This window comes from Myotis lucifugus, unplaced genomic scaffold (assembly GCF_000147115.1).
Source record: "Myotis lucifugus unplaced genomic scaffold, Myoluc2.0 scaffold_1214, whole genome shotgun sequence".
Classification (NCBI taxonomy): Eukaryota; Metazoa; Chordata; class Mammalia; order Chiroptera; family Vespertilionidae; genus Myotis; species Myotis lucifugus.
The window spans coordinates 65,286-83,797 of record NW_005872262.1 but is presented as its reverse complement, the minus strand read 5'-3'; the positions used below and the strand labels follow the sequence as shown (position 1 = coordinate 83,797).

At 56.8% G+C, this 18,512-nt stretch overlaps 2 protein-coding genes across 5 annotated transcripts in view; one reads left to right on the top strand and one right to left on the bottom strand.

Annotated features, from left to right (window-relative positions):
* Positions 1-12: 12 nt before the first annotated feature.
* On the top strand, positions 13-14,069 carry FAN1 (FANCD2 and FANCI associated nuclease 1). Of its 4 annotated transcripts, XM_006107487.3 has the most exons (13): positions 13-1,650; positions 3,558-3,698; positions 4,334-4,535; positions 5,514-5,747; positions 6,939-7,070; positions 8,278-8,386; positions 8,910-9,029; positions 10,477-10,641; positions 11,050-11,200; positions 11,932-12,035; positions 12,383-12,577; positions 13,057-13,185; positions 13,815-14,069. In XM_006107487.3, the coding sequence occupies exons 1-13, from the start codon at positions 456-458 to the stop codon at positions 13,950-13,952; spliced, it is 3,015 nt and encodes a 1,004-aa protein (XP_006107549.1). In that variant the 5' UTR covers positions 13-455; the 3' UTR covers positions 13,953-14,069. The 4 variants fall into 4 exon arrangements, with proteins under 4 accessions (XP_006107549.1, XP_023604002.1, XP_023604003.1 ...); XM_023748234.1 differs by having other exon boundaries at positions 10,477-11,200; XM_023748235.1 differs by having other exon boundaries at positions 10,477-11,200; positions 13,627-13,948.
* A 1,047-nt stretch (positions 14,070-15,116) lies between these two features.
* The window catches only part of MTMR10 (myotubularin related protein 10), a 31,617-nt gene continuing 28,221 nt past the window's right edge, over positions 15,117-18,512 (bottom strand). Inside the window, exon 17 of the mRNA XM_023748233.1 lies at positions 15,117-18,348. Coding sequence (XP_023604001.1) covers positions 17,752-18,348 — 597 coding nt within the window. The 3' untranslated portion in view covers positions 15,117-17,751. The remainder of the gene's footprint in view (positions 18,349-18,512) is intronic.

The following is an 18,512-nucleotide window of genomic DNA, read 5'->3' as shown; positions in this document are numbered from 1 at the left end:
CGGGCTCACCCCGCGCCCCGGTTCGGTGGCCGCAGCTGCCGGTCGTGCAGGCAGGAGTGACCCGGGCATCCTGTCTCCCGGAAACAGTTACCGATGCCGTGGGTTTAGGAAGGGATCGGGTGTAGCCACATTGGGGGGGACCACTGGGGGCTCAACGCGAGGTCAGCGAGCCCAGTGCCAGGCCGTGCCTTAGGCGGGTCGCGCTGAGCGTGCACGGGGCGCCCTGCCCGTAGCCGCCCCAGGCTTTTCCTCCGCGGTGCCCGGCTCTGGCTTCGGAGCGCGCCTTGCCGTCTGACCCGCACGTGCTGTGCTCTGCAGGGAGTACGTGCTATGCAGTCCAAGGGAAGCCCGCTCTCCGCCGTCCAGCCCGGGAACGTCCCCGCAAACCCCTGCGCCCTCCCCCAGGGGGCGCCTTCGCTCTCCTCCCCGAGACACAGCCTGCTTCTCCAGGGCGCATGATGCCAGGGGGGACGTCGCCCGCGAGAAAAAGGCCCCGTCGAAGCCTGTCGAGCAGCAGAGCGAAAAAAAATGCATCCAAGTCCATCGTGCTGTGTTTCAACAACACGCCACCCGCCAAACTTGCCTGCCCGGTGTGTAGTCAGATGGTGCCCCGCTATGACCTGAACCGGCACCTCGATGACATGTGTGCTAGCCGCGATGACGTCACTCCGGGGGCCCCGGGGCTGGGCGGCGTCCCGGGTTCAGCCGTGGCCCCTGGAGAAGGGGTAACACCGGAGAAGTCGCCACCGTCCAAGACAGACTTAACCCCCGAGCAAAGCGACTCGGCAACACGGGGCGCGCAAAAGCGGACCAGCCCCTACTTTCAAGGTACCGATGGCGGCGTGTGCCACAGTCAAGACACCGAGCTGAGATCTCGCCAAGTCCAAGTGGTTCCTTTGGGAAGCCTGTCGTCCAAGTTATCCAGGAGGTACCTGCAGGCGAGAAGAGCCACGGAGAAGAACGAGGCCTCGGCCGCAGCGGTCAGGGTGGTGGCCAGCTGTGCCGAGGCGAAGGACGAGGATCGGGGCTTGGAGAGCAGCTCCCAAAAGGAAAACCTGTTTTCCTGCGATTCTCTTCCGGAGCAAGATCCTGTCGAAGGCCCCTCGTTAATGGCAGCTGCAAAGCCAGAGCCTCCCCAGGACCGTGGGAGGTCCACCCTCGCTCCTGCCTCCCCAGATAATGCTGTGTTATCGCCCCAACGAACTCCTGGGAATAAACCACTGTCCGCTTCCGAGGACAGCCGTGCAGAGCAGGAGAGCGTCGGACAAGCGGATGGTGCAGGTGTCGGGACACGGGAGGCCGATGTTGGTGAAGAAACCGAAGTCCCTAGGGCTTCGGAATCTGAAACACGGCTTTCTTGGGAGGCGCCATCTCAGAGCTCTACCCATGACGCTTCCGAGTGGGGGAACTTCCACAAACTCCCTCTGGAAGGTGACAGCGGCTTAAAGGATGAAACCGCTCCCGGGGTTCCTTCGGGGCTGGGGCCGAGCTGCGGCGTTCCTGGTGAAATGGGCCCAGCGCCGCCGGGCCACCCTTACTACCTCCGCAGCTTCCTGGTGGTGCTGGGAGCCGTCTTCGAGAATGAGGACGACAGGATGCTCTTTGACGAGCAAGAGAGGGGAATCGTCACTAAATTCCATCAGTTATCAGGTATCGTAAGCGTGTGCTGTCGGGGTTTTGTCCCCCATTTGCTGGCCTGATTGGGGCCGTGAGGTGACCGGCAGCAGTCTGTTGGCCACAAGGAGTCAGTGTGGTTTTAAGAATCAACTGGGAGCACGCAGAGGAGTCAGCCTTCTACTGGTCTCCTCTAGGTTAGGAGACAAGATTTTGTGCCCTGTGATGCCTGTCCCTGTAGTTTCCTGCCTGTATATGTATACAGCAGGCCCTCCGATAATGTTGTGTTTTAATAGATTTTTACTGACTTCAGAGAGGAAGAGAGAGGAAGAGAGAGGAAGAGAGAGAGAGAAACATCAACGATGAGAGAGAATCGCGGATCGGCTGCCTCCTGCACGCCCCACACTGGGGATCGAGCCCGCTACCCGGGCCTGTGCCCTGACCGGGAATCGAACCGTGACCTCCAGGTTCCTCGGTCGACGCTCAACCACTGAGCCACGCCGGCCGGGCTCCAATAATGTTTTGTTCATCATCTTCTCATTATAATACTGATGAGATGCCATAGGAACTAAACTCTCATTTATATCAATTATTCTACGGTGGAATTGGGTTTTTTTAAAATATATTTTATTGATTTTTTACAGAGAAGAAGGGAGAGGGATAGAGAGCTAGAAACATCGATGAGAAAGAAACATCAATCAGCTGCCTCCTGCACGCCCCCCAGTGAGGATGTGCCTGCAACCAAGGTACATGCCCTTGACCGGAATCGAACCCGGGACCCTTGAGTCCGCAGGCCAACACTCTAACCCTTAAAGTCGCAGGACTTATTGATGTCATTGGTAGGTGACAAACAGCCTTTTCTGGATGAAAAAATAAGAGTTAGCAGTGCGACTTCGCAAAGCGCCCTCTGCGTTCTGAGCGGCCGCCCGGGCCGGGGCGGGCTGTTGGTTTCTGCACAGCCTCCTCAGACATGAAAGCAAAGGGACAGAGCAGGAGGAGGCAGACCACATTCCCCCCAGCAATATTTTAGGCTCCTGGGCTTGCCTTTCCGAGTCTGGGCGTGGAGGAAGTGGAAGCAGCCAAGCTAAACTGGTCCGTGTAAAAATACGCCTCGGCTCCTTGGCAGCCGCCGTGGCTCTAGGCCAGGGGCCAGGTTTGCAACAGAAGCCACCCTGTCACAGCCTCGCTGTTTACCCAAAGGGCCGAGGGGGAGCCAGCGTCCCTCCCGCGGCAGGAGCGGCTGGCGAGGAGGCCACACTGACCTTGGGTGCCCCGTAGCCAGGTCTGACTTCTCAGTAGATTTTTTTAAAAACCCGGAACATGACGACTCACGTTAAAGTGAAAGGTTTTTGTTTTAAATTCACACAGTGGAATTATTACGGAGTTCCTCGTGTTGCTGTTAATCCTCACACGAGGATATTTTTTCCATTATTTTTAAAAAGAGAGTGGAGGCGGGGAGAGAGAGAGAGAGAGAGAGAAAGATCGATGTGAGAGAGACACATCAGTTGGTTGCCTCCTGCACGTGCTCCCACCGGAAATCAAACCGCCAACCCTTGGGTGTGCGGGCCGATGCTCTAACCACTGAGCAACACACTGGCCAGGGCCAGCCCCTCCTTTTTGTGGGAGAGAAAACGAAGTCTCAGGAAGGTGCCCCACGGTGGACAAGTGGCAGAACCAGCCCCGGGCTTCCCATCTGGGCATCTCCCTGTCCCTGGGGGGGCGAACACACGAGCAAGGAGACATTCCCCGTGGGGGCTTTGTGTTTCAGGTAAGTTACGTCTTCCACAGGAAGAAAAGGGTTCTGGGGGGAGACCAGTTGAGGAGGCAGGCATGCACTTCTAAGAGGTATACCGTCCCTCGGTTTTAAAAAGGAAGCGACACCTGTCCGCTGTTTTGGAGAAGAAAGGTAGCATCCTCCCCTCTCTTCCTTCACCTGCTTGCAGAGCGTGGTCAGAAGTTATACGTCAGACTTTTCCAGCGCAAGTTCGGCTGGATTAAGAGGCATAAGTTGGAATATGAAGAGATCGCCCCTGACTTGGCGCCCGTGGTTGGAGAACTGGAGCGAGCCGGCTTTCTGCAGACGGGTACGATGCGTCCGGGGAAACGTAAGGGGAAGACAGGACACGAGGAGGGACGGCGATGCTGTGGTGCCAACTGCTGGCTGGTGCTCCATCGATAGTAACTGTGTGTTGTAATAAGTCACTCATGTGGAGGCAAAGCTCTTCTTTGCCTTTGGGGTTCAGACAACGAGGATAATGAAAGAGTGTCTGCGCTTGTTTTCTTTGTTGTTGTTGCTAATCCTCACGCAAGGACGTTTTTTCCATTGATTTTTAGAGAGATTGGAAGGGAGGGAGTGAGGGGGAGAGAGAAACACCGATGCAAGAGAGACACGTCGATCGGTTGCCTCCTGCATGCACCTGACCTGGGTACTCAGATACATGCCCTTGACCACGAATCGAACTCGCAACCCTTCTGTGTGCGGGCTGATGCTCTAACCACTGAGCACACCAGCCAGGGCAGGTCTCCGTTCCTTTTCAGTGAGAAGTCGGTCTGTTATACCTTCTCTGAGTTCTCTATTTTTCATACCCGGAGATAATTGGTTGGGCAAACTGACATTTCCCACAGCGAACGCCATCTCATTTGCATCTAACTGCGCTTCCTTAGAGTAAAGGACGCGAGAACATGCTGTGACTCTTTAAAACTTTAAAAACCATTTCAGAATCCGAGTTGCAAGAACTCCCCGAAGTGCTTGAACTGCTTTCCGCTCCCGAGCTGAGGACCCTGGCAAAGACCTTCCGCGTGGGGAGCCCCGGTGGGCAGAAGCAGCAGCTGGCCGAGGCCTTGCTCAAACTGGCCAGACAGCCCTCCGTCTGCACCTGGGGCAAGAACGCGCCCGGAGTCGGGGCGGTGATCTTAAAGAGGTGCGTTGGCTCTTGTGACCGTAAAATCATTTGGAAATGCCGAGCGCGCAGATGACCTGCTAACAGCCAGTCCCTGCTTGGGAGCTGTCATCGCTGGTTTCACTCGCAGCTCGATCGGGAAGGGAGGAAAGTCCTCATTCGTTCTGCTAGCCTGGAATGAACGTGGTCTGTTACTCATAATTCCTGTGACACCGTCCTAATTTCTAAGACCGCGGACGATCTGGAGGCGAGAGAATACAGGCGATAGGCCTTTTGGTAAATTCCAGGATTTGTTATTCAAGAAAAATGCAGTTCTAACTGCTATTCTTGCAGGATTAGAGTAAACTATTCAGTCAATTTTTTTTTGGGGGGGGGGGAACTCTCCATTAAGCATACTACTTAATCTAAAGCAGTGATGGCGAACCTTTTGAGCTCGGCGTGTCAGCATTTTGGAAAACCCTAACTTAACTCTGGTGCCGTGTCACATATAGAAATTTTTTGATCTTTGCAACCATAGTCAAGCAAAGACTTATATTTTTGATATTTATTTTATATATTTAAATGCCATTGAACAAAGAAAAATCAACCAAAAAAATGAGTTCGCGTGTCACCTCTGACACGCGTGTCATAGGTTCGCCATCACTGATCTAAACTGTGCCTGGAGTCAGAAGGGAGAATCGCTAATGTCAAACGGGCAATACTTTTACGCGTTTTCCTGCTATTCGCGACCAGCGCCAGCCCACCCGGCTCTCCTGGAGCCACACGGGGCGTGAACCATTGGGAAATGAAATGTCCCTGAGGCCTCCCCGGGTCCCTGCTGGGCTCTGGGCCCCAGAGAGGCGCAGAGACGCTCCAGGGCCACACGGCAGGAGGGGGGGTGGCCTGGAGGCTGAGAACAGCGAGCACCCCACCCCTGAGCGTGGCTGTCTCTGAGCATCACCTGATGTCCAGATGCTGAAAAGCGGGAACGTGATTTCCGTGTCCTCGTCTGTGTCTCAGGGCCAAGGACCTGGCGGGCCCGGCGCTGAGGGTGTGCAGGGGCCCCCGGGCGGTGTTCTCCCGGGCCCTGCTGCTCTTCTCCCCGACCGACTCCCCGGAAGAGGAGGACGCCGCCTGCGGGGGGCAGGGCCAGCTCTCCGCGGTGCTGCTGGCGAACCTGGGCCGCGTGGCCTTCCCCCGGTACACGGTCAGCCGGCGCGCCCGGGTCTTCCAGGACAGAGACGACCTCCTCAGGTCAGAGCCGGGCGCTTCCCCCTCCCGCCAGCCGTCCTGCTCCTCTTTCCGGCCGCAGGGCAGGCCTACGTTCACAGTGAGAACGGCCCTTTCTGCTTTGTTTCCTGGTTTTCTTTCTGCCTCCCCTGCGCGTACATGCCTAAGACTCTGCAGAGAAGGTAGAAATGTGCTTGGCCTGGCTGGTCTGGCTGAGGCGGTCGAGTGTCCACCTATGAGCAAGGAGGTCAGGGTTCGGTTCCCAGTCGGGGCACACGCCCGGGTTGCGGGCTTGATCTCTCTCCCTCTCCTTTCTTCTCTGAAGTCAATTATATATATATATATATATATATATACACACACACAGAGTCAATTATATATATAATTTTTTTTTTAAAGAAATGTGCTTAGATGACAGTTGCCAAAACCAGTGAGTTTTGGTTAGAGCTGCAGATGTGGCCCTGTCCCCTGGCAGGGAGTATTTTTTAAGACGTAGACATTCGCACACACCTGCCCTGTGACTCTGTGGTTGGCATGAACGAGCTGAAGGTGAATGCCCTCCTAGTAATCAGACTTCAGACAGAGCTAATACCGACTTACGAGCTTACACCAGACCCGGGCCCGTGACGGACAGACATTCCCAGGTCCGTTTTGGTAGATGGACTTAGGAACATTTGGTTCGACGGGCAAGAGTAGGATTCTAGACCAGCGGTTCTCAACCTGTGGGTCGCGACCCCTCTGGCGGTCGAACGACCCTTTCACAGGGTCGCCTAAGACCAGCCTGCATATCAGATGTTTACATGACGATTCATCACAGTAGCAACATGACAGTGATGAAGTAGCAACGGAAATAATTTTATGGTTGGGTCACCACAGGAGGAACTGTATTTAAAGGGCCAGAAGGTGGAGAACCGCTGTTCTAGACTGACCCGGGTCCTCCGAGTGATGGAGGCCCATCAGCGTCGCATTTACACGATGGAACAGGTCACGTCGCCGCGGGGTGCGAAGGCTGCTCTCTTTCTAGTCCCCGTGTTCGTTCTGGGCCACTCCAGGGAAGCTACAGGTTCCGTTATTGCTAGAATAGACTTTAATCATTTCCATGTTTTTCAAAGACACGCTTTTGCCCTTCCGCGCTGGGTCGAGGGCGGGGGTGGAAATGTCTCACGTAAAGGCTCGCTCGCATCTGACACCGAGATGGCGTGGGCTGTCCCCCAGGTACGCCGCCGCCGCCCACGTGCTGAGTGACATCTCTGCCGCCATGGCCGCCGGGAACTGGAAGGAAGCGAACGCGCTCTCTCAAGGCGCCAGGAGGGACTGGAAGGAGCTGAAGAGCCACCCTTCCCTGAGGTGAGGGTGGGGGTGTTTAAAGTGCCCGCCAGAAGGTACTCACTGACCGAGCCGTTCCTGCCACTTGGGGCCGTGCTCTTCACGAGAAACCTTCTGTCTGGGTTCTGGGGTCGGACCTGCTGGGCCGTGACCTTCCTGGCTGCTCTGCACAGAGTCAAAGCGCTGTGTGAGACAGGAGGAACGGTCTGTGAGCTTGGGGGTTGCATATGATTCAGATCCCTGTGCAACACACATTCACGTGAGCACACAGGAGGAGGGGGGCTATCAGTGGCCGTCCCTGGGGTGCGGCTTCCCCAGGTATTGCTCAGCTGAACTCAATGTGCGGGGAACCCAGCTGCGGACAGATGTGGTGGGAAGCCCGCGTGCCAGACCTGTTCTCTCAATGGAAACTCAAACATAGGTGTTGTTCCGAAAAGGAAAACTGAATTGGTCCGGCTGGCATGGCTCAGGGGTTGAGCATCAACATATGAACCAGGAGGTCACGGTTCGATTCCCGGTCAGGGCACAGGCCTGGGTTTCAGGCTCCATCCCCAGTAGGGGGCGTGCAGGAGGCAGCCAATCCATGATTCTCTCTGAGCATTGATGTTTCTAACTCTTCCCCTCTCCCTTCCTCTCTGAAATCAATATATATATATTTTATTTCATTTTTATTTTTTTAAATATATTTTATTGATTTTTTACAGAGAGGAAGGGAGAGGGATAGAGAGTTAGAAACATCGATGAGAGAGAAACATCGATCAGCCGCCTCCTGCACACTCCCCACTGGGAATGTGCCCGAAACCCAGGTACATGCCCTTGACCGGAATCGAACCTGGGACCCTTGAGTCCGCAGGCCGACGCTCTATCCACTGAGCCAAACCGGTCAGGGCAATATATATATTTTAAAAAAAAACAACACTGAACATTTACTTCCACATTTCAAGGTCACAGCACACGATCCTTTATTCTTATTTTTTTGTTACTTATTTTAGAGAGCGAGGAAGGGAGAGGGAGAGAGCGAAACGTCGATGTGAGAGTGGCACGTTGCCCGCCTGCCTCTTGCTCGCCCCTCCTGGGGGTGGAGCTGGAGAGCCAGGCATTGCACAGGCCACGGTATTGAGAACAGACCTTGTCCTAAGAGCGATGCCTTCCGTCCACCGTGTGAGCTTGTGCCCGTCTCCCGGCCAGCGGGCCCGGTGACCCAGCTGCGTGCACACGTTCCCCTCAGGCACCACGCGGCCCTGCCGCCCTTCCTGCGCTGCTTCACCGTCGGCTGGGTGTACACCAGGATCCTGTCTCGGGCCGTGGAGATCCTGCAGCGGCTGCACCTGTACGAGGTGAGACCACGGACTTCCGGCCCGCGGGCTCCTGGGCCGGCGGGAGCGTGGCTGGTGGCCAGCTGTTTTGGGAGCTGACGAGTGTGCCCCCGTCCGGCCTGAGGGTCACGCAGAGCTGGTGTGGCACTGGGGAGGTCTCCATCCAGCTCGGCGGGGAGCCCCCACACCTGCTGTGTCTCCCGGACAGCTGTCAGGGACCGTCTGGAAATAGTCACAAATCCGCAACGCGGTCGTGTCCCTTGTTATACCGAGCCGCGGGCGATGGCTCAAGGTGACCTCGGTTACGTTGGGCATCCCGTATTGAGAAAATGGCGTTTCTCAGAGCTTATGCCCGAGCTGGGTCCCAAGAGGATCCGTGGCAGGGGCTCGGGGAGTCTGTGGACCCCACACATGTGTGTATGTGGGGCTTGCGCATGTTTCTGACGGGAGTCAGTTTCAAAGGCTCTGTGCGTAGACGCTGCCAACCTTGTTTGTGTTGTTTGGTGGGTGCGCGTCTAATGAGCTTCCTTTGTTGTCGCCACAGGAAGCCGTCCAGGAACTGGAGGACCTTTTGTCCCAGAAAGTCTATTGTCCCGACAGCAGAGGCCGGTGGTGGGACCGGCTGGCTCTCAACCTCCACCAGCACTTGAAACGCCTCGAACCGGTACTCAGTCGCTAGGCAGGGTAGCCGACAACGAATGCCTTAAGAACCAGGTGTAGTTAGGACATTCGTGTTTTAAAATATATATGTTTCTATTGATGTCAGAGAGGAAGGGAGAGGGAGAGAGAGCTATAGAAGCATCACTGATGAGAGAGAATCACTGATCGGCTGCCTCCTGCACGCCCCACACTGGGGATCGAGCCCGCAACCCGGGCATGTGCCCTGACCGGGAATGGAACTGTGACCTCCTGGTTCCTGGGTCGATGCTCAACCACTGAGCCACGCTGGCCGGGCAGGACTCTTTTTTTTTTAATCTTTATTGTTGAAAGTATTGCATATGTCCCTCCTTTTCCACTGACCCCTTCTAGACCGCCCCCGCCTCTGGACATTCATTTTTCAGACCTTTATCCGTGCTCTCCCAACACGAAAAGAAATAACAAGGTCGCTAACCCAAGCATGACAACGAAGGGAGCAGTGTTGGCGGTGGGAGCTGTGCTGGGATTTAGGATTAATTGGGGGTCAGGGGTCAGGGGCCAGGAGCACCGGACGCCTCCGCCCTCAGCAGGCGCTTTCTGCTGTGGAAACGGGGCTTGTTCCCTGCTGCCTGGGGCCTCCAGGAGCTGGAAGTCTAATGCAAGCTCTTTTTTTTATTTTTAATATATTTTATTGATTTCTTACAGAGAGGAAGGGAGAGGGATAGAGAGTCAGAAACATCGATGAGAGAGAAACATCGATCAGCTGCCTCCTGCACACCCCCTACTGGGGATGTGCCCGCAACCCAGGTACATGCCCTTGACCGGAATCGAACCTGGGACCCCTCAGTCTGCAGGCCGACACTCTATCCACTGAGCCAAACCGGTCAGGGCTGCAAGCCCTTCTGAGTGACTCCCTCTGGGAAGCCCCGGGCTTTGCCATCGAGCAGGCCACCTTCCCTTCCGGGCGCTGGTGTTCTCTGTGGCTGGGATCTTGGAAGTGCAGGGACCTTCTGTGGCCAAGCAGCTGCGCCCCTGCCCGGTGGCAACAGTGGCCCTTTGTGTGGCCGCCCGCGCCCCGCCCGCCTCCGGGCCAGCCTCGCCTGGGCCATGAATGGAGGGCTGTGCCCTGGGAGCGCTTGCTTTTCCCGGCAGCACATGCAGTGAGTCAGGGTGACATCAGGTGGAAAGACTGACCCCGGGCGTGGACATGGGACGGAGTGTTTTCACTGCCTCCCACTGGAGGGGCGCCTTGTGGCCGAGCGTGGGGCCGGGGAGCTGTTTTCTCTCGGGGAGGAGGGCGCGGTGCTTCCGTACCTCTCGGTGGTCATTCGGCCGAAATAGCGGCAGAAGGCACCTGCCGGCCCCCAGGCCCCCGCGGAGAGAGGCCGTGCTGAGGTTGCTGCTGCTTTCCTGGTAACAAAGGTCCACGCGTTGACAGCTCCCCCCGTCCCCTCCCGGGACCCCGTTCTCTCCAGGCTATCAAGTGCATCGCGGAAGGGCTGGCGGACCCCGAGGTGAGGACGGGGCATCGCCTGTCGCTGTACCAGAGAGCCGTGCGCCTGAGGGCGTCGCCCAGCTGCCGGCGGTACCGCCACCTCCTCCAGCAGCTGCCGGAAGTCACCGTGCAGGACGTGAAGCACGTGAGTCCCGTCCTGTGGGTCCTCCCAAGGGAAGGCAGCCAGGAACCGTTCGGGTGTCACCGTCTCGTAGACTTAGGAGACTGGCGAGCACTGTGGACAGGGGCGTGGCCACCGCTCCATCCTCACCCGCTGGCGGGCTTGCTCCGGCCCTGGGTTGAGCGACTTCCTGGAAATCTCCGGGGCCAGCAGCTCGCAGCCTTTGCCGGTGTCGCCTTCGTGGTCAGGGCGCCGGAGAGCAGCTCTGGGGCCCACATCTCCCCCGGGGCCGAGGCAGTGACCTGGGAGGTGCCACCGTGGGGGTCACCGGCCTCAGAATGGGTGGCTGGGGGGCGTGTGGGCCTGGGGGTCCCCAGGTTTGCCCCCTGCAGCTGCAGTGAGGCTCATGGCCGTCCTCCTGTCCCGTCTCAGGTGACCATCACGGGCCGGCTGTGCCCGCAGCTCGGGATGGGCAAGTCCGTGTTTGTGCTGGAGGCCGGGGGGCCCGCCACCCCTGCCACAGTCCTGTGCTCCGTGGAGGAGCTGGCGCTGGACCATTACAGACGCAGCGGCTTCGACCAGGGTAACTAACGCCAGCATCTCCTGGCCTCCGGGCACCAGTGACGTCAGCTGTCGTCCACCTGTCGCCGCTGACAGCAGGGGCGGGCCTTGGGGTCGGGCTGAAGGACAGTCCTGGGTGGCAGCACCAGGGAACCAGAGAAGGCCGAGAAGGAGCAGGGACTTCCTTCCTGGCAGAGTGAGCTCGCGCCATCCAGGTCGGGTGGGGAATCAGGGACCAGCAGGCTTCCTCCGTCGCCCTTTCCAAGGACTGGGTGGCATCACCCCCCTGCTCCGCGGCCCTGCACTTGGAGAACCACTTCTTCACGGCTCTGACATGTGCATGTGGCTTTTCCTGGGGTCACTGAGACTCGTGTTGGCTCCCGTAGGTAAGCCACAGAATGTAAGAAATGAGCCCGGCCGGTGTGGCCCAGTGGTTGAGCGTCGACCGATGAACCAGGAGGTCACAATTCGATTCCCAGACTAGACACATGCCTGGGTTGTGGGCTCGGTCCCCAATGTGGGGCGTGCAGGAGGCAGCCAGTCAGTGATCCTTTCTCATCATTGATGTTTCTCTCTCCCTCTCCCTTCCTCTCTGAAATCAATAAAATAAAATAAAAAAGAACCAGGAACGGCTTGAAAATGGCATCTGAAGCCCAGATAGTTTGGTGGTTCCCTTCAAATCGAGGAGGCAGGTTGTGGTGATGGTTTTTCAGCCAGAGAACACGGGTCTGTGTTGTGTGTGGCTTTCCTTAGGGATCCACGGGGAGGGCTCCACCTTCATCACGCTCTTCGGCCTCCTCCTGTGGGACATCATCTTCATGGACGGGATCGCAGACGTCTTCAGGAACGCCTACCAGGTAACGGCCACGCTCCAGCCCCAGGCGTGCTCTCTGGGTGAGCAGACGCGTCCACACGTCCGTGATTTGCGCCCATCAGAAACCTGCCCATTACGGTCTCTGGTCACGGTGCTCACTCCAGAGTCAAGTTTGAAACGTTAAGCCTATTGACCCTCAAAAGAAACGTTAGCGTATCTGCAGCCTCGACCTTTGAGCCCGTCAGGGTCCGGGGGTGCGCCAGGTGCTGTGTCACCTGTGCCCCCCGGTTCCATGTCGTTTACACGCCTCTTGGGAAGAAGAAGGCGCCGGTTTAGCCAGATGGGCCGGTGTCCGGGCGTTGACTGGTCTGACGCGTGGGTTCTCACCAGGCATTCCCGCTGGACTTGTGCACAGACAGCTTCTTCGCAAGCCGGCGGCCGGCCATCGAGGCCAGGCTGCGGCAGATCCACGCGGCCCCCGCTGAGCGCCTGGGAGCCTGGGTGGCGGCCACGTGGGAGGCCCAGGAAGGCAGAGCGGCGTCCGTCGTCAGCTGGGACCGCTTCGCTTCTCTGCAGCAAGCTCAGGTGGGAGTCTGCACGCCACACACACACACACGGACACACGGATGTGTACCTGCGTGCTTGCATGCATGCATCTGTGTAAACACACATGCACATGTGCATGCGTGTATGACAGTATCCCAGCCCCGAAGCCAGTTATCGAGGGGAATGTACATGTCAGGGCATCCAAGCCCCTGGATGCTTCTCCCCCTGAGCTGACAGCTTCCCTCTGTCTGACCTTTGGCCCCGGGAGTGAGGACGCTGCCCCTGTGGCTGCTGCCTCTGTACGTCATCGCTGTCACATTCCAAACGGCTTCCTCACGGCCCCAGGACTTTCCCGCGGGCAGGGAATGGTGACAGGCAGAGGAAAGCTGACTTCGCAGAGCTGCCGGGGGTTTCCACCAGTGGGATTCCACGGGGTCCACCCGCCTCGGGATCCCTGGGAGTATCCCGGGGCCTGGGGCACCACGGGGCGGCTGCTGACCCTGGCGTTCTGTGTTCAGGACCTCGTTTCCTGCCTGGGGGGCCCCGTCCTCAGCGGGGTGTGCCGGCGCCTGGCCGAGGACTTCCGACACTGCCGAGGCGGCCTCCCCGACCTGGTGGTGTGGAGCTCCCAGGACCGTCGCTGCAAGGTCAGTGGAGCCAGAATGGAAGGTCGTATCTGTGACCTGATGAGCGGCCTCATCCAAGGCCACAACCTAATAGCCTTTTCTCGCCTGGTTGCTGGCAAGACTGAACCCCTAGAGAACGCCTGGACCGAGGGCCAGGGCTCCTTGGGGGTGGCGGGTGGCGGAGGCCGCCCCGTTCCCTGCGTGTGGGCCTCCATGGCGCAGCGTGTGTGAGCACAGTCTCTCCTCACCTGGTCCCCGTTCCGTTCCGTCCTCTGTGCTGTGTTCTGTTAGTAGAAGGGAGACCTCTGTAGGGTGTGCACACGGGGGGCCCGGAGGCGGGGGAGCTGTGTTTGAAGCAGCTCCCGCGTTGTGGGCGAGGCACCTCCCTTGCCTCGCAGGTGGGGTTGCCTTCTGGTGAGTTTTGCGACTGCGTTTTAATTCTGGATACACGTCCTTTATCAGATATATTTCGCCCCAGTCTGTGCCTGGATTCTTCGTTCTCTCACTACTGTCTTTTCAAGAGCAGGAGTTTTAAATGTCGACAGTGGTGCAGTGGGGTGAGCCATTTAAATACCGGGTGGAAACTCCTCCGGCTTGTTTGGTGGCTGTTCCGTTTCCGGAGACTAATTCCTTGAAAACTGCTCTTGCAGCTGGTGGAAGTCAAGGGCCCCAATGACCGCCTTTCGCACAAGCAGATGGTCTGGCTGGACGAGCTGCAGAGGCTGGGGGCCGACGTCGAGGTCTGTCACGTCACGGCAGTCGGAGCCAAGAGCAGAGGCCTTCACTGAGCTGTGGGTGGGAGTCTGGTCGCACGCGGGGCTGAGATTCTCAAAAGCATGAGTGTCATCGATTGCGTTTCATTTTTATTTTGATACTGTCAGCAATAAACCGGATGGTGAACTGGGTACCGGCTTGAGGACACACACTGATCCCACAGAGCAGGTCATGAACTTTTGAAATGATGAAAACCTTAGTGGCCATTCTAGGATTGGAAACATCTAAGTTACCAAAAAAAGCCGAAAAAGAAACCACCACCAACAAATGAGACCACTCACAGCTTTTATAAAAGCAGCCGGCACCTTTTATAATTACCCAAGAGCATACGCAGTGGAAATGCTGATTTCTTTAGCAATGAGAACACAGATTCTGAGAACGTTCCTTAGTACATCGGTCAGTGCTCACTCTTACTCATTGGCCCCATGTCCCCAAAGGACTGATCAGTCTTTATCAAGGGCAAGGGTCCCTTTCCGTCCTTCCTGGGAGCATCCCTCATGACCAAACGGGGGTAATTTTCTGTGCAGACAGAATCACGGAAGCAGGGCTGCTCAGCCACTGTGGGAAGCCGTAGGCTGGGGAAGGCAGGCCCAGGAGCCAGGGCTTGGGGTCCCGGTCCCCCCCAGAGTCGTCCTGGGACCGTAAGGGAATGTTACTCCCAGCCTTTTAATTTATTAGATGGAATGACATGGTCAGTATCCGCATGGCCTTCACTCAGCCAGTTCTGAAGTGACGTTAAAGATGTCAGGGATCAGCCCTGGCCGGGTTGGCTCAGGGGATAGAGCGTTGGCCTGCGGACTGAAGGGTCCCAGGTTCAATTCCGGCCAAGGGCACATGGCTGGGTTTCGGGCTCGATCCCCAGTAGGGGGTGTGCAGGAGGCAGCCGATCAGTGATTCTCTCTCATCATTGATGTTTCTCTCTCTCCTTCTCCCTTCCTCTCTGAAATCAATAAAGAAATATATATATATTTTAAAAAGATGTCAGGGATCACTGTCAGCTTTAGAAGCAGGAATGCTGAGTGCATCTCTCCCCCTGTATCTCTCTCTCTCTCACACACACACACACACACACACACACACACACACACGCACGCGCGCGCACGCAGACGGCTGGAAGGAAATGCCTTGGCTTCCTGAGCCACTGTTCTCAGAGATGACGTCACACTGAGACCACGACCAGCAGTTCTGTGGAGTTTATTCGCAGTCGGAACTCCCCTCACATTCGTCCTGTTGCACAGGCCTCCCTTCCTGCTCCTCTACTTCACCTCAAGTCAGTCCACTCCAGGCACAAAGGGGTGCGCCTTCTCTAAGTTCAGTTCAGCTGCTTGTGTTACGGCTGCAGCAGGCCGGCCGCTGACGGGTGTGCACGATGGTCCCACCCGTTAGCCCGGTTAATATACTTCTCTTAAATAAAGTTAGACATTTTTGGTTTTAAAATTGGTTTCATCATGAAGTAACAGTAAGACATTGTACATCTCTAAGTTCCTACCAGGAAGTCCAGGCTGGTGACAGCGCGGCCCAGGCTTCGCACGCAGGGCTGCGGGCCGAGGGGGGAGCGCGTTGGCACGGCGCACGGCACCCCGGGGCCCTGTCGCCCGTCCGCGGTGCTCCGAGGTGCCAGGCCGCGCGAGGGCCAGGACTGAGGCTGCTAGTTAGTTGTTCTTCATATTATGCCCAGTGAGCTGTGGCACAATAATCATGACACAACAACTGTCCCGCAAAATACAATGGAAAACCACACTTTACACTTGATTATCACACAAACGGACGCACATTTCCTCTCTGAAACAGTGTTAACAGTACCTAGTTGTTAAGTTGCAAATCAAAACATGACTGAGGGAGTTGGGGTAAATGTGTGAAGGGGAGAAAACGAGAGGTGGACGCCGGAGCCCTCGCCACGGGAACAAGTTCGCGCTCTGTCACCGTAAGGAAGCAGCTTCAGGACGGGGGAGTCAGGACGCGCCCACGGCAGGGCGTTCGCGGTGTCCTGCAGGCGCTGGGGCAGCCTCCCAACCAGGACTACGAAGTGTTTAATGGCAGTGACTGTATTTATGTCCACGGAGAAAAGCCCTTTTCTCTCGGCAGCGAACCGCAGGAACACTGGGTGTGTCCACGAGTCTCCTACGACACTGGAGGAACTTCTGTCCCTTTGATTCCAGACACATTACCTAACAATTTATAAAAGGCAGGTAATCCAATAGAAACGCCTATTCGTGACGTAAAAGGTAAAACAGACTTTTGAAAAGACCTGTTTTAGAAAAGGAAATAAGCTAACTAAACGCTGTTCTATAAAAAATGTGTAAAAGCTCAGGACGGCAGTTTGAACAAAGTAACAGCCAAACTTGGAAACATTCATCCTTTGAGCGGAATGAGGGTGCTGGGGGCCTGGTGCTGACGTCCCCGCCTGCGTGAGCGGGGCTCTGACCACTCGGCTTTGGCTCTCGCGCGGGCGCTTTAGACCAATGATGCACCTCCGCCCGTCCCCTCTGGATACTGCTGTCAGAAGAAGGGGCGGGGGGTGGTGTAGAGGCCTCTTGCCATTTACTAAAATGGCAGGATTCTGAGTAGACATTTTTATTTCTCTTGTTCTCTACTCCTAAGTGTTTACAAACTTTGTCTGAACCCTGGCTGGTTTGGCTCAGTGGATAGAGCGTTGGCCTGCGGACCGAAGGGTCCCGGGTTCGATTCCAGTCAAGGGCACGTGCCTGGCTTGCGGGCTCGATCCCCAATGGGGGGTGTGCAGGAGGCAGCCGATCAATGATTTTCATCATTGATGTTTTGCTCTCTCTCCCTTCTTCTCTGAAATTAATTTTAAAATATTAAAAATAAAAAAGGACTTTGTCTGAGGAGGGACTTGTGTGACCCCATGAGTTATTTCCCAGAGAAAGTGCCAACAGTGGACCACACTGGACACACGGGGGGACAGCCCTCCTTCTGGGGGTGGCTCTGTGGATGGCGCCGGCCCCTCCCCCCAGGCCTGGGCCCCACAGACCTGCTGTGTCCTCGGGGACTGCGGGGGGACGGAACGTGGCTTCAGGGCTCATGCCTGTCGGCACGAACTCGGGGTGAGAAGCCTGTTCCAATATGCAGTGGGATCTGAACCCCCTAACTGCACAAACAAGTGACATCGAACTGTGGTGTTCAGACCTTCATGTTAGCGTCAAAGGCACTTCACTTCTAAGGTCCGTTATCTTATCTACAGCAAATGCTTCTTAGAGTTCACAGTGCGTATCGTTTTAAGGTTAGTCCTAAGAAGGTGCGGGCAAACGCCCGACTAAGACACAGTGATCTACGGTCCCAAAGTGATGGAGTAAGTTACAGTGCTGGACACTGACCCCGGTGAGTCCAACCAGAGACGACAAAGTGACCAGAAAAAGACACCGATACCTACGGACGCCGGCTGGGGTTAGCGCTGTTCCCTGAACGTCGGCTACACACTGACTTCATGCTCTCCTGACCTGTGCTGCTCTGGGTTGCTCATCTGAGGATCAGGTACCCCTCACCAGGCAGCCGGGGGAGTGGGTGCGGACAAAACCTGGTTCATGTGATCACAGTAGTAAGTGTGGAATGCCTGCCTGCGAAGCAGCAGGTGAGCCGGACCTAGGACGACAGAAAAAGGACATCGAGACCAAAATGTACGCCTGTCTCCTAAAAACAGTGAGGGAAGCACGACTCGGCATGTTCTTCAACATTAGTGCAAATCTCAACGGTTATTCTCACATATACAATTATTAGGGCTTCAAATGCCTAGATTAGCGACTTAATTCAGAGGAAAAACGTTCCTAGCTCCTCAGAATGTTCAGAAAATACTTTTTAGTCTTCGTTTGCCAGTGTCTCCGTAGACAGCCAGATTTTGGCCCCGCTTAGAAACTTGCTCAGTGGTGTCCCCGAAATGCTTCGCCTGCAGAGGTTGCCGACGGGGGAGAAGGGAAAGGAGGAGGAGAGGAACTCCGGCGTCCCCGAGGTGTCGTGCGGGCCGCGGGCCCGGAAGTACATCCGGCTCTGGTCCAGCTCCGCGTAGCAGGCCTCCAGCGGGCCGGCCCGGTGCTGCCGCAGCGTCCTGCTCAGCACGTCCACCTCGTCGGCCAGCAGCGAGAGCCGGTGGAAGGCGGTGACGAAGCCCCCACGATTGATCTGGGCCTCGGGGACCCAGCGGAAGTAGCACAGTTTCCAGAGCTTTATGTGCGTGGCCGACAGATGGGGCAGGAGCACGCCGTGCAGGTCGGCCGGTTTGCACCGCCACTCCCGGAAGAACTGCTCCAGGCCGCCATCCTGGCCCTGGGCGTGCGGAGGCGGGTCCGGCCTCACTTGTAAGATCAGGGAGTTCCTCCGCGGGAGTGATTCCTGGTCACTGAGGAGTCCGTTCCTGAGCGAGGCCGGCATCCCCCGCAGGGTGGAGCTGTAGTTCTTCTGTGCGGGAGAGAGAGGTTAGCACTGTGGTCCCGGCTTCCCTTTAAAAGACAGCAAAGGTGCCACGGCAAGCACACCCTCGGTGCCACGGCACGCACGCCCTCGGTGCCACGGCACGCCCTCGGTGCCACAGCAAGCACGCCCTCAGTGCCACGGCAAGCACA

Bases quoted from the DNA above. Each gene is read 5' to 3' on its own strand.
- FAN1 (XM_023748234.1), top strand. From the start codon at position 456: ATGATGCCAGGGGGGACGTCGCCCGCGAGAAAAAGGCCCCGTCGAAGC. The intron at 11,201-11,931 runs GTAACTAACGCC...GGCTTTCCTTAG, and splicing joins ACGCAGCGGCTTCGACCAGG to GGATCCACGGGGAGGGCTCC. The intron at 12,578-13,056 runs GTGGGAGTCTGC...TTCTGTGTTCAG, and splicing joins CTTCTCTGCAGCAAGCTCAG to GACCTCGTTTCCTGCCTGGG.